Source organism: Myxocyprinus asiaticus, chromosome 2, assembly GCF_019703515.2.
Source record: "Myxocyprinus asiaticus isolate MX2 ecotype Aquarium Trade chromosome 2, UBuf_Myxa_2, whole genome shotgun sequence".
Classification (NCBI taxonomy): Eukaryota; Metazoa; Chordata; class Actinopteri; order Cypriniformes; family Catostomidae; genus Myxocyprinus; species Myxocyprinus asiaticus.
In genome coordinates, this window is record NC_059345.1 from 6,750,894 (window position 1) to 6,764,839 (window position 13,946).

Sequence of the window (13,946 nt, forward strand, 5' to 3'; positions counted from 1 at the left end):
GAAAGGCGCTATACACAAGAGGTAAACCCGGCAGCTGTCCCGCAACTTACCTGCTCGTACCTGACAACACACAGATGAGACCGGCTCAACCTGGAGATTGTAGAACCTCATGAAGGTATTGGGTGTTGCCCAGCCATTCTCTGCAAATGTCTGCTAAAGAGGCGCCATTGGTCAGAGCCCAGGAGCCCGCCACACTCCTAGTAGAGTGTGCTCGTAGCCCCAAGGGGGGCGGCACGTCCTGGGCGTTATATGCCAAAGTGATGGCGTCAATGACCCAGTGGGCAATCCTCTGTTTGGAGACAGCGCTTCCTTTTCCGCTGTCCTCCAAAGCAGACAAAGAGCTGCTCAGAGCGCCTAAAGCTCTGTGTGCGATCCAAATAGATGTGCAAAGCACGCACCGGACACAGCAACGACAAGGCTGGGTCTGCCTCCTCCTGGGGTATCCTGGACCGAACTCCAGGCACGTGTCGCCGACAGAAAACGCCTGCAGGTCCCCTACCCTCTTGATAGAAGTGAGCGCAGTCAGGAGGGCAGTCTTCAAGGAGAGTGCCTTTAGCTCAACTGACTCCAGGGGCTCAAATGGAGCTCCCCGTATGCCCTGAAGGACCACGGAGAGGTCCCACGAGGAGACAAGACGTGGTCTGGGAGGATTCAGCCTCCTCGCGCCTCTAAGGAACCTGATGACCAGGTCGTGCTTCCCAAGAGACTTACCGTCGACTGCATCTTGGTGTGTCACTATAGTGGCCACGTACACCTTCAAGGTGGAGGGGGACAGCCGCCCCTCCAGCCTCTCCTGCAGGAAGGAAAGCACCGACCCGACTGCGCATCTCTGGGGGTCTTCACGTCAGGAAGAACACCACTTAGCGAACAGATGCCACTTCAAGGCATACACGCGCATCGTAGAGGGAGCCCTAGCCTGAGTGATCATGTCTACCACCACGGGCGGTAGGCCACTTAGGTCTTCCGCATCCCATCCAAGGGCCAGACATGGAGATTCCAGAGGTCTTTGTTTTGCTTCAGCATCTTGAACGGGAGTATGTGCAAGGCCCGGTTCAGTACTCACAGGTCCAAGATTGGCCGCAACCCACCACCTTTCTTTGGTATGATGAAGTAGGGGTTGTAAAATCCCTTCTTCATCTCAGCAGGAGGGACAGGCTCTATCGCGTCCTTCCGTCAGCCTGCAACTTGGCGTCAGAGTGGTCGAGCCCGCTCTCCGATGCTGCGATCGAGAGCTCATCCTCTTCGCGAGCCCCGAATGAGATCGCGAACTCGCCCTGAGACAAGCTGGCGGTCTCATCCCAGAACTCGACCGGGGCACACGAGCGTACTGGGGAAGCTCCCATTGAGGTCCTCAAATCGCCCCCAGTGCTAACCGCTGCGGCCTCATACCCGTAGGTAGAAGGACCAAGGCGGGGAGTTGCTGGGGTGGTTTTCCCTCTGACGAAGGAAAGCCGCGACCGCAATGTTGCCATGGTCATGCTCTCGCAATGAGGACATGACCCATCCACGAATGCCCAAGCGAGTGAGACAGCGATCATGGCCGTTAGAAGCGGAGAGATAGCGACTGCAACCAGGAATTATACACAGACGGAAAGGCATCTTTAAAAAGACACTCCATCTGTGACACTATTTTAGTAGGAAAATATACTCTTTTATTAGGAAGAATATACTCTTTTAGCTGCTGAAGCGCCCAGGGGTGATCTCTGCACACCACCGGTGCAAGAGGGGAGAAACCGCTGTAATGTGCCGTAAATCCAACAGCTTTCGAGGTGAATGGATTGGCAGAGGAATTCAGCTCACTGAAAAACCACCGCTCGGCTCCGAAGAAAAAATCCGAATGAGTGGTTGCAAGCCAGCTCCTTTTATACCCGTATGTCCGGGGGAGTGGCATGCAAATTCCACTCGCCAATTCCCATTGGCCTTTTCTCAAAGATCAGAGGTGTTTGGGACTCCTAAGGGTGACCCCTAGTGTCACTACACCGACACAACGTGGAGTGAGTGACATATGGAAACGCAATTGCTGAAGCAACTATGTAATTTTGTGGTGCTTCTATGGCACTTTCGGCTCACGTGTTGCCTTGCGTGCTTACACTCGTAATCCTTTGGGCTTTAAGTGCAATGCTCTATCAATTGAGCTACCATGCAATTTGTTGCGCTTGAATAAGCTTATAAATGTAGTTAGGTTGTAATGCAAATTTTTAAATGTATCACCATGCACTATATTCAAAGTGTTTAGATATTATATTCATAAGATAGCATTGTGTGAGAAACAGGGTGAAAAGTGTTTATGAACTGATATTCTGCCGTCTTACTTGTGATTTGTGAAAAAGGGAATAAAAGTCATTGTATTAGCACCTGAAGTGTTCATTTCACATGGAAACTTCTGCAACAAGTATAAAGAGCCACATAAAAATAATTTAGCAAAAGTGTAGTTATTGTAGCATGTTTCTATGAGACCAGTATGTAAAATTCTGAAAATTATGTAAATAGTTGCAGTTCATGAACCTTTGTACTACAATCATAAACCTGGTCTGTTGTGTACGCTTATAATATGTGAATTTATTCTGTATGTGCTATAAAGACACTGACTGCAGTGCATTCCTTTGCTCTTTTACTCATCTCACGAACAAATACACTGAATTCAATGCAAGTATGCAGTAATTAAATCATATAAAAGCTTTAAACAAATTCTTTATTTTTAGAATATTTATATAATGTGCTGACCACATATTTTATAACATACCTGGTGTTTTGTCTTAATGTACATAATTAGCCATTCTAACTTCCACAAGACTGAGCCGATGATTTAGCCACATCCCCTCTTTCCAAAACCAATACTGTTGAAACCAACACGGAGCATGTTCCCACGGTTGTCAAACACAACAGTAGCGAAATAGCACCCCCAACTTACAAATTCTATCTATCTATCTATCTATCTATCTATGTATCGTTTTATCTATCTATCATTCTATAATTTTATCTATCTATCTATCTATCCATCTATCTATCTATCTATCTATCTATCATTCTATCGTTCTATCTGTCTTTATATCTATCATTCTATCTATCTATCTATCTATCTATCTATCTATCGTTCAGTCATTCTATTGTTCTATCTATCATTCTATCATTCTATCTATCTATCTATCTATCTATCTATGTTTGTATCGTTTTATCCATCTGTCGTTCTGTAATTTTATCTATTTTCTATCATTTTATCTATCTATCGATCTATCTTTCTATCTATTTATCTATCTATCGTTCTGTCATTATTTCTAAGCTATCTATCTATCTATCTATCTATCATCTGTTTGTATCGTTTTTTCTATCGTTCTATAATTGTATCTATTTATTGTTCTATCTATCTATCTATCTATCTATCTATCTATCTATTGTTGTATCATTCTATTTATCTATCATTCTATCTATCATTCTATTCTTCTATCTATCATTCTGTCATTCTATTTATCTATCATTCTATCATTCTATCTATCATTCTATCATTCTATCATTCTATTTATCTATCGTTCTATTGTCCTATCTATTTATCGTTCTATCATTTTATCTATCTATCGGCATGTAGTTTTATTTTTCTTTCATTCTATCTATCTATCGTTCTATCGTTCCATCCATCCATCCATATATTGGGAATGTCTATAAACATTGCACATGCTATTATTTATCATGTTTAAAATTATTATACATTTTTTTTATTTATTATTATTACTTGTTTTAATTGCAGTTACAGTAAGTCACAATAAGTGAACGGGGCCAGACCATAAAAATTTAAATACTCACTGTTTCAAAGTATAGCCATAAGATATAAACATTATACAGATTAACATGATTTTAGTGTCAAAAAGGGAATTACTGGTGTTAGGGCATTTACCAGGTTAAAGGCTATATTGGTGTTACATCGTCATGGCATAAGGTTGTAATATTGGATATAACTTTAAACAGATAAGGTTAGTTAACAATTTTATGACACTAAAATCACGTTTACATGTATAATGTTTACTGGACATGTTGTGGCTATAGTTTTGAAACAGTTTATGGACTTGCCCCATTCACTTCCAATTGCAATTTACAGTTTTTCCTCAATCGCTTTGGCTCATTTTTTTGAAACAGTCTTAACAGTCTCTAAACTGTGCAATTGTCACAACTGTTTTATGGGACATCACATTCTGTTGCATGTATGCAAAATGTAGTAACGTCACCCAAAAAATGTAATTCATGCTTCAAATTATTGTGTTATTGTTATTGTGTCAGTAAATTGGCCAATGCCACCAAAAAGGGTTTTTTTGTCATCGTGAGAACCGTACTGGTCAAAATGTTTGGATGTTTTTTCACCATGGCAGTCAACCCTGGAAATGTTTGTTATATACAAATTTCATTTTTGTTCTACTTTTTTGTTGACACTGACTGCTTAATGAATGATATTGTGTATCACATTGAGCATTTTGCATGTGATGGCTCACACGATGAAAGAATGTTTAGAAGTTGTGAAGAGTATGGCAATTTCACAGAGAATCAACTCATCAGTTTGAATCAGCAAGCCATGTGCATTTAGTGATTGTGCAAATTGTAGACAGTTGTATTTACTCTATTGCACACATGTGCCAATGCACGTGCAATTTGCTTAAATGAATAAAATTCAAATCTTGTGTGAACAAGAAACGAATTGTTCAGAGATTTGAACTTAATGTTTTGAAAAAAATAATTCTCATTTGCGAATTGAGCCAAAGCGATTGAGAAAAACCATAAGAGACATTCTCAGTTCAAATCTTAACGGTGCACAACCCTTGTTTGTGGGCGTTTGTTTTGTGGAAATGTTTTCATTCATTTAATTATCATTAGTTCCTACGGTTCTCACAAACTGTTCAATGGTGAGAAATTCTTAAACCATTCTGTATCATAAATACTTGCTAAACCAGTGAAGGAGTCACTGGGTCTGATCTTAATGCTCAGAGTTTAAGTATACATTTTTTTCCTGTATTTGGCTTGGATTGGGATTTTCTGGGATTCTCTGGAAGATGAGTTGCAGACAAAGTACATTTTCAAACATAGAACTGTTTATAGAATGGCGATGTGGCCCATTTGTTAATGAATCTCTAAAGATGTTGTAATTGATGCAATGCATGTGCAACATCTGCATCATATTTCACAAGAACATTTCAAAAAGTGAAAAAGTTTCTGCTACTAACCTCTATCACTTTCCTGTGATCCTTAACACAACAAATGCCTTTCATTTAAGAGAGAGAAAAAACTTCTTCATTGTCTCAACTCCCTCTATTTTTGACCTGAAAATAACACACACACAAAATGCATTACATTTTTTTGCAGTTCATGACGCCTGTGTACTACTGGCATAAATTTGTTCTCTTTTAAAAGGAGAAAATGCAGAGTTTATTTTTTAATTCAAAGGGAAAATGTAAGTACTATTAAAATAATTATAATGTGTCTTATTTTGCACAATTGTCTATATTGTCAATGTCTTGCAATATGTCTTGGGTCTTGGCATTTGAATACCCAGTAAACCCTGTATAAGCTTTGCAATAAAAACAACAACAACTTAGTTAGGACAAAATGTATTGGCAAGTGTGAAAGCAATTTATTTGCATAAAATATATTTGCATAGTAATATTTTATCATTTTAAATATTTCTTTTTAGGCAAGTTTATAGCACATTTCATACACAGTTGTAATTCAAAGTGCTTTATAGAGAAATTATACAGAGAAGGAACATAAAGATACATAAAAGTACATTTTTAAAATCACTTAAGAACAAGAAATAAATAAGAAATAAAACGCACCTGTAAACAGATGTGTTTACAGTCTAGACTTGAATTTTGCAACTGTTGGAGCACATTTAAAAAGAATAAAAAATAAATAATCAAGTCAAATCCCCAAATGACTATTTTCTAGATTAGATTTGAGGATTATAACTCCAAAACGTTTTCAAAGACTTTTTCAGATGAATTTTCAAAAAGCCGACTCCAAAAGAACACCTTAAACTTAAGCAGAGTGTTGAAGTGTTAGTAGCTGCTCTGACAAGGGAATCTTGTCATTCCAAAGACATTCGTTTAGTTTTTTAGACAAATTGCAAGCTTTTGGCTAGAGATTTGACTTTGCATATTTTTCCTTTGTTTTTGTGGTTATGTCTAAAAATCACAAGTTGAACAAACAGATTTCAAATGAGTTTCATGCATTTTCCCTGTTTTTTAGACCTAAATATGGAGGTAAATACTGTCTTGGGGATCGGCGTAGATATCGAACCTGTAACCGTGACCCCTGCCCTCTGGACCAGCCCAGCTTCAGATTCATCCAGTGCAGCCGCTTCAACACGGTCCCTTATAAAAACAAGTTTTACAAATGGATACATGTGAATAACAGAGGTGAGCATACATGTGTACTGTACAGTGCTGTGAAAAAGTATTTGCATATCCTGATTTGTTCTGTTTTTGTGTATATCTTATACTAAATTGTTTCAGAAATTAGACATAAAACAAAAGCAGTCTGAGTAAACACAAAATACAGTTTTGAAATGATAATGTTCTTTATTGAAGCAAAAAAAAGTTATCCAATACCAACTGTGTGAAAAAAGTATTTGCCCCCTTAGTTACTATATCCCCAAATCTATGAAACTGCATTCATAATGGGGTTCAGCTGTACTAGACACACCCACTCCTGATTACTGCCAGCCCTGTTCAATCAAATCAACACCTAAATAGAACTTTTCAGCAGCATGAAGTTGGCAAAAAGGTCTCACCCAGTAGCACACTATGCCAAGGTCAAAGGAAATTCCAGAAATGATGAGGAAAAAGGTGATTTGAAATACATCAGTCTGGGAAGCGTTACAAAGCTATTTCAAAGGATCTAGGACTCCAAATAACCACAGTGAGAGCCATTATCTCCAAATGGAGAAAACTTGGCACACTAGTGAACCTTTCCACAAAATTCCTCCAAGAGCACAGCGACGACTCATCCAGGAAGTCACAAAAAAAGCCAAAGACATCATCCAAGGAACTGCAGGCCTTTCTTGCACCAATAAAGATCACTGTTCATGACTCCTCTATCAGAAAGACTCTGGCCAAAAATGGCATCTGTGGAAGAGTGACAAAGCGAAAACCACTGCAAACCCAGAAGAACATTGAAGCTCGTCTGAATTTTTGACCTTGATGATCCTCAAACCTTTTGGGAGAATGTTCTGTGGACTGATGAGTCAAGAGGGGAACTGTTTGGAAGACAGGGGTCCCGTTACATCTGGCGTAAATCAAACACAGCATTCCACAAAAACAACATCATACCTACGTTCAAGCATGGTGGTGGTAGTGTGATGGTGTGGGGATGCTTTGCTGCTTCAGGGCAACTTGCAATAATTGAGGGAAACATGAATTCTGATCTCTACCAGAAAATCCTAAAGGAGAACGTCCAGCCATCAGTCAGTGAGTTGAAGCTCAAGCATAACTGGATTATGCAGCAAGACAATGATCCAAAGCATAGGAGTAAGTCCACCTCTGAATGGCTGAAAAGAAGCGAAATGAAAGTTTTGGAGTGGCCTAGTCAAAATCCTCACTTGAAGCCGATTGAGATGCTGTGGCAGGACCTTAAACAGGCAGTTCATGCTCGAAAACCCTCCAATGTGGCTGAACTAAATCAGCTCTGCAAAGAAGAGTGGGACAAAATTCCACCACAGCGTTGTGAAAGACTGATCTCCAGTTATCAGAAGCGTTTGGTTGCAGTTGTTGCTGCTAAAGGTGGCACAACCAGCTATTAAGTTTAAGGGGGCAGTTAGTTATATATATATATACACTGGCGGCCAAAAGTTTGGAATAATGTACAGATTTTGCTCTTATGGAAAGAAATTAGTACTTTTATTCACCAAAGTGGCATTCAACTGATCACAATGTATAGTCGGGACATTAATAACGTGAAAAATTACTATTACAATCTGAATTTTTTTTCAGAACTTCTTAAACTACTTCAAAGACTTCTCATCAAAAAATCCTCCACGTGTAGCAATGACAGCTTTGCAGATCCTTGGCATTCTAGCTGTCAGTTTGTCCAGATACTCAGATGACATTTCACCCCACACTTCCTGTAGCACTTGCCATAGATGTGGCTGTCTTGTTGGGCACTTCTCACGCACCTCACAGTCTAGCTGATCCCACAAAAGCTCAATGGGGTTAAGATCCATAACACTCTTTTCCAATTATCTGTTGTCCAATGTCTGTGTTTCTTTGCCCACTCTAACATTTTCTTTTTGTTTTTCTGTTTCAAAAGAAACTTTTTCTTTGCAATTCTTCCCATAAAGCCTGCACCCCTGAGTCTTCTCTTTACTGTTGTACATGAAACTGGTGTTGAGCGGGTAGAATTCAATGAAGCTGTCAGCTGAGGACATGTGAGGTGTCTATTTCTCAAACTAGAGACTCTGATGTACTTATCCTCTTGTTTAGTTGTACATCTGGCCTTCCACATCTCTTTCTGTCCTTGTTAGAGACAGTTGTCCTTTGTCTTTGAAGACTGTAGTGTACACCTTTGTATGAAATCTTCAGTTTTTTGGCAATTTAAAGCATTGTATAGCCTTCATTTCTCAAAACAATGATTGACTGACGAGTTTCTAGAGAAAGCTGTTTCTTTTTTGCCATTTTTGACCTAATATTGACCTTAAGACATGCCAGTCTATTGCATACTGTGGCAATTCAAAAATAAACACAAAGACAATGTTAAGCTTCATTTAGTGAACCAAATATCTTTCAACTGTGTTTGATATAATTGCAAGTGATTTTCTAGTACCAAATGATCAATTTAGCATGATTACTCAAGGATAAGGTGTTGGAGTGATGGCTGCTGGAAATGGAGCCTGTCTAGATTTGATCAAAAATTTATTTTTCAAATAGTGATGGTGCTGTTTTTTTACATCAGTAATGTCCTGACTATACTTTGTGATCAGTTGAATGCTACTTTGGTGAATTAAAGTACCAATTTCCTTCCGAAACAGCAAAATCTCATAAATATATTTATGAGCGTATCTCATGGAACCAGCACTGGGCCAAATATTGTATTAATATTAGCAGTATTACCGAGTGACAAATAAATTTGTGCCAAAATACATTACAGAAACGTTTGTTTATACATACAGCCTTTGACATCAATAACAAAAGATAAGGGCCGCATTTTGTCCTTTTATTTAAAAGTTGATAAGCCTTATTGTTTTGCTGACTATGTATGACACAAAGCATTTTCTCCTCCCTTATATAAGTTGATAAGTCTGCTGTCTTTGACCCTATCAGAACTCAATTTATGGGTCGCAACCCATAAGTATCCAAAGCGTATTACAGCCATGTTATATTTGTGTCATTTGCAGTTAATCCGTGTGAACTGCACTGTAGACCTGTGAATGAGCACTTCTCAGAGAGGATGCTGGACACTGTCATTGATGGAACACCTTGTTACGAAGGTCACAGCCGTGACATTTGCATTAATGGCATCTGCAAGGTTGGTAATGGCTTTACCTCTCTTTGCAAAGCCTCAGGCTGTCCTTGTAAAGTTCTGCTTGAGTGTCATTTTAATTGTAAGGCTGTCAGCGTGAGTGTGATTCCACTGTAAAACAGCAACGCAAGAGTCTCACAACAACAGCAAGAGTGTCAAAACTTGAAAACACCTCCGCAAACAGTCTTCCACACTCTAAGCCAGTACTTGCATGACCTCAGCTGGAAACTCACACACATGTTATTGTTTAAAACAGAGGAGGATGCTGTAATGTGTGTTCTGTCATTGTTTCTACAGAGCTCTTTCTTAAAAATGGAGTTAAATATTTAGTATACTACATACATATATATATATATTACTAAACATTAAATTATAATTTCATGTGCACATATCTTTCTTTCTCTCAAGATGGTCACATGGTCATTGGTAGTTTTAATAATCGATATACCTGTCAAACTGAAATGTTTTCAATTTATGCTATCTACTGTATCTGATGTCGCAGAACCTTGGCTGTGATTATGAGGTTGACTCAAATGCTGTTGAGGATCAATGTGGTGTATGCCATGGAAATGGTTCCACGTGCAAGACAGTGAGGAAGACCTTTGAGGACAGTGAAGGGCTTGGTATGTAACATTTGCAATCAGTTTACAGTTATTTTTTATGAAAATTCTGTAATTTTTACTCCCCCTTATGTCATTCCAAACCTGTATGACTTTCTTTCTGCCATGGAATAAAATAGGAGATTTCTAGATAAACATCCTGGCTGCTCTTTTTCACATAATGAAAGTGAATAGTGACTGGTGCTAACAAGCATCAACATGATCAAATCAAATCAAATCAAATCACATTTATTGTCACACAGCCATATACACAAGTGCAATGGTGTGTGAAATTCTTGGGTGCAGTTCCGATCAATATAGCAGTCGTGACAGTGATGAGACATATACCAATTTACAGTAACATCAAATTAACACAACACAATTTAAAGTCTAATATACACATAATTACACACAACAATATACAAATAATAACATACACTGTACAGTATACAATACACACAATATAGATACACATTATTCAATAAAAATAAAAAAGTGTATATATAGTAGTATATATAGAATATACAGTAGGTTGTATTGTACTGTATTGACATTCAGGCTGTCGGTTGATAGTAAGTTGTTAAGAGGGAATATATATAATAATAATATAATTTATGACAGTCTGGTGTGAGATATAAGAGTAGAGTAATAAAGTGCAGTGCTGATGTATTTTGATCGTGGGAGATCAAGAGTTCAAAAGTCTGATTGCTTGGGGGAAGAAGCTGTCATGGAGTCGGCTGGTGTGGGTCCTGATGCTGCGATATCGCCTGCCTGATGGTTGCAGTGAGAACAGACCATGGCTCGGGTGGCTGGAGTCTCTGATGATCCTCCGAGCTTTTTTCACACACCGCCTCGTATATATTTCCTGGAGGGAGGGAAGCTCACCTCCGATGATGTGTCTGGCAGTTCGCACCACCCTTTACAGTGCTTTGCGGTTGTGGGCTGTGCTAATGCCGTACCAGGCGGAGATGCAGCCAGTCAGGATGCTCTCTACAGTGCTGGTGTAGAACCGTGTGAGGATGTGGCGGCTCATTCCAAACTTCCTCAGCCATCTCAGGAAGAAGAGGCGCTGAAGAGCCTTCTTCACAACGACTTCAGTGTGGATGGACCATGTGAGTTCCTCAGTGATGTGGACACCGAGGAACTTGAAGCTGCTGACTCTCTCCACTGGTGCTCCATTGATGGTGATGGGACTGTGTTCTCTGTCTTTTCTTCTGAAGTCCACCACAAGCTCCTTTGTCTTACTGACGTTGAGGGAGAGGTTGTGCTCCTGACACCAGAGTGTCAGAGTGTGCACCTCCTCTCTGTAGGCTGTTTCATCATTGTCAGTGATCAGTGATCAGACCTACCACCATAAAAGTATCATAAGTAGTCCATACAAGTTGTGTGCAATATTCCATTCCAGTATTCTGTCCCCATTCAATAGCTTTATGTTAGGAATAGACCGAAATTCAAGTTGTAAAATCTGTAGCTCTCTAATCACAAAAGAGGGTGGGTAAATGATTAAATCATTACAATTTTTGGGTGAACTATTTCTTTTAGCACTTTAAGCTCTGAGGGTGTTTTTAATGATTTCCTGTTTTAGTGGCACACCCCAAATTAAAGGCTTATAACTAAAAAAATAAAATAAAATAGGAGGGTCAAGTGTTTTGTAACATTGATAAAATGCTAATTTCTGAGACTCTTAGATAAGAAACTGCTGAAAAATCCCCCTAAAAAAATTTGCTTTTTTTCCCTATTTTTCAGATTTGACATTATATATCTCTGGGTGTAAATATGGTGGCGCCAAGAACTGCTTTTATTTTGTTTCCAATCAGGTCACCTGTAACTGTGTAAAATTTTGTGTCGATACGACAAAGCAATCAAGGGTTTTGGTATTACAAAAATAATTTATCTTAGTGTCCAAAAATGTCTCCAAGTGTCCAAAAGCCTCTCCAAATAAAACATAACAATGACTAAAGGTTTGCATAGCATGCAGACATGATTTTAGTAATGAGATTTCACAGAATGTGTTTCATTCTGTGCCATTTGAGTCATCATTGAGACTGTGTCATGTACTTCTCCTGGCCCCATCTCCTGGTGGCCATTTGTAATTAGAGTGATTGATCACATGACTCTCTGCCCAAATATGGAGGACCATCATCACTGGTTGGAGCAATCTGAACCCAGTCCGATTGCTACAGAATTTCTGATGATGTCCTCTGAACCAGGAAAGCTAACGTGTTTGTAGCCAGATAGCAAGACGCCAGATAGCCAGATGCTGTGTGCACATTATGCTTTGTGTGGGTTATGTAATGATCTATGCATCCGATTACTTTATGTGTGGGCTTGTTTGAAAGATAATCCTCTAAGACTTAGAGTCTACATAATGGTTGTTAATGGTATGTTGTTTGTTTTTGTGAAGTTATAAGCGAAAAAGCGGCATATGAACAACACCTGTTTACATGTAACATGTATGTCAAAGACATGTACTTAGCTATTACTAGTTGTTTTTTTGTCTATGAGTAAAACAAATTGGCTGGTAGTATCCTACTCTTTGAGAGCTTTCCAACAACATATGACACATGGCTAATTGATGAGTTTGATGTTTTTCCGATTACAATAATTAATACAATAAACAGTACAAAAAGGAACACTTCTGATTTGTCTGCAAATTTCAAAGCACTCTTTCAGTTTGCCTGTATGCATTGTAAAGTAGAGTTTCTAAGCTTTAAAACGATACCTATTTGTATTGGTCAATATTGTAATTATTAATATTTTGATAATTTATTATTTTTTCTTGCTGGCTTAAAGGGTAAAGCTGCACTCACTTCACAAATGTGATGTTATATATTTGTCTTGTTTGTTTGTTTGTTTGATTAAGTGGAGGTCTTTTTTGTCTCTCAGGCTATGTAGACATAGGCTTAATTCCAGAAGGAGCACGGGACATCCGTATTGAGGAAGTTGCAGAGGCTGGGAACTTCTTGGCATTACGCAGTAATGACCCTGAAAAATATTTCCTGAATGGTGGCTGGACGATCCAGTGGAATGGGGAATACAAGGCAGGAGGAACAATATTCACTTACGAGAGGAATGGCCAGCTGGAAAACCTGTCTTCCCCTGGACCAACCATGGAACCAGTGTGGATTCAGGTACAAACTCCTGAGTAATTCCCCATGGTTGTTGGTGATTTAAACCATGTAAGCTGAAGTCTCAAGCAAATAAGCAAAAAGTAGCATTTTGTGTTTATGGCCTCGATATTCATCAGTCCAGAGTTACACCTGATAAAGAACTCTGCATTTGGCACATGCTATTTTTTTTTTCTCCAACAGATTAACTTGCCCACAGTGAATAGATACCTGAAATGTGGTTTATAGATTATGAATCTCCCAATTGTTGCAAGGAATCTAGTCTCAACCTCAGATGGTACACCCACGGACCGGCCACAATCTGTTTACTGACTGACCAATGAATATTCCACACAAAACTGGAAATGTTGATATTATAAGTGCTTTTAAAGAAAAAAATAATTATTGCATTTGACAAAGTTTGTCAGGTTAGTGGCATCAAATCTTTGTAAGACATTCAGAGTTTTGTATAAAATACTTAGTAGCCAGTAAACTAGTTATTCACAAGCCAAACTTTATTTTCCGCTTTGTTTTCCAGCGGTGAAATAATCAATACCTAATAATTGTGGATGGACAGATACTGCAATTAGATTACAAAGTCTACACACATTTAACTAATTTCTTTGAACATTTCTGTACAACAGTTTGCGGAGACTGCCATGTGATACCTTTTTTTTCTGCATTGTGGTGTATAGATAAAATGCAGGTTGAATTATCCAGGGAAACCTTTGCAGCTTCAGATACTATG

General features: G+C 38.9%; 1 protein-coding gene across 3 annotated transcripts in view; it reads left to right on the top strand.

The window, feature by feature from the left end:
* Positions 1-13,946, top strand: part of LOC127411900 (A disintegrin and metalloproteinase with thrombospondin motifs 7-like) — a 112,405-nt gene that overhangs the window by 35,442 nt on the left and 63,017 nt on the right. For all 3 annotated transcript variants that reach the window (XM_051647776.1, XM_051647785.1, XM_051647795.1), the window contains exons 12-15: positions 6,226-6,395; positions 9,368-9,498; positions 9,995-10,115; positions 12,978-13,222. In XM_051647776.1, the coding sequence (XP_051503736.1) occupies positions 6,226-6,395; positions 9,368-9,498; positions 9,995-10,115; positions 12,978-13,222 (667 nt within the window). The remainder of the gene's footprint in view (positions 1-6,225; positions 6,396-9,367; positions 9,499-9,994; positions 10,116-12,977; positions 13,223-13,946) is intronic.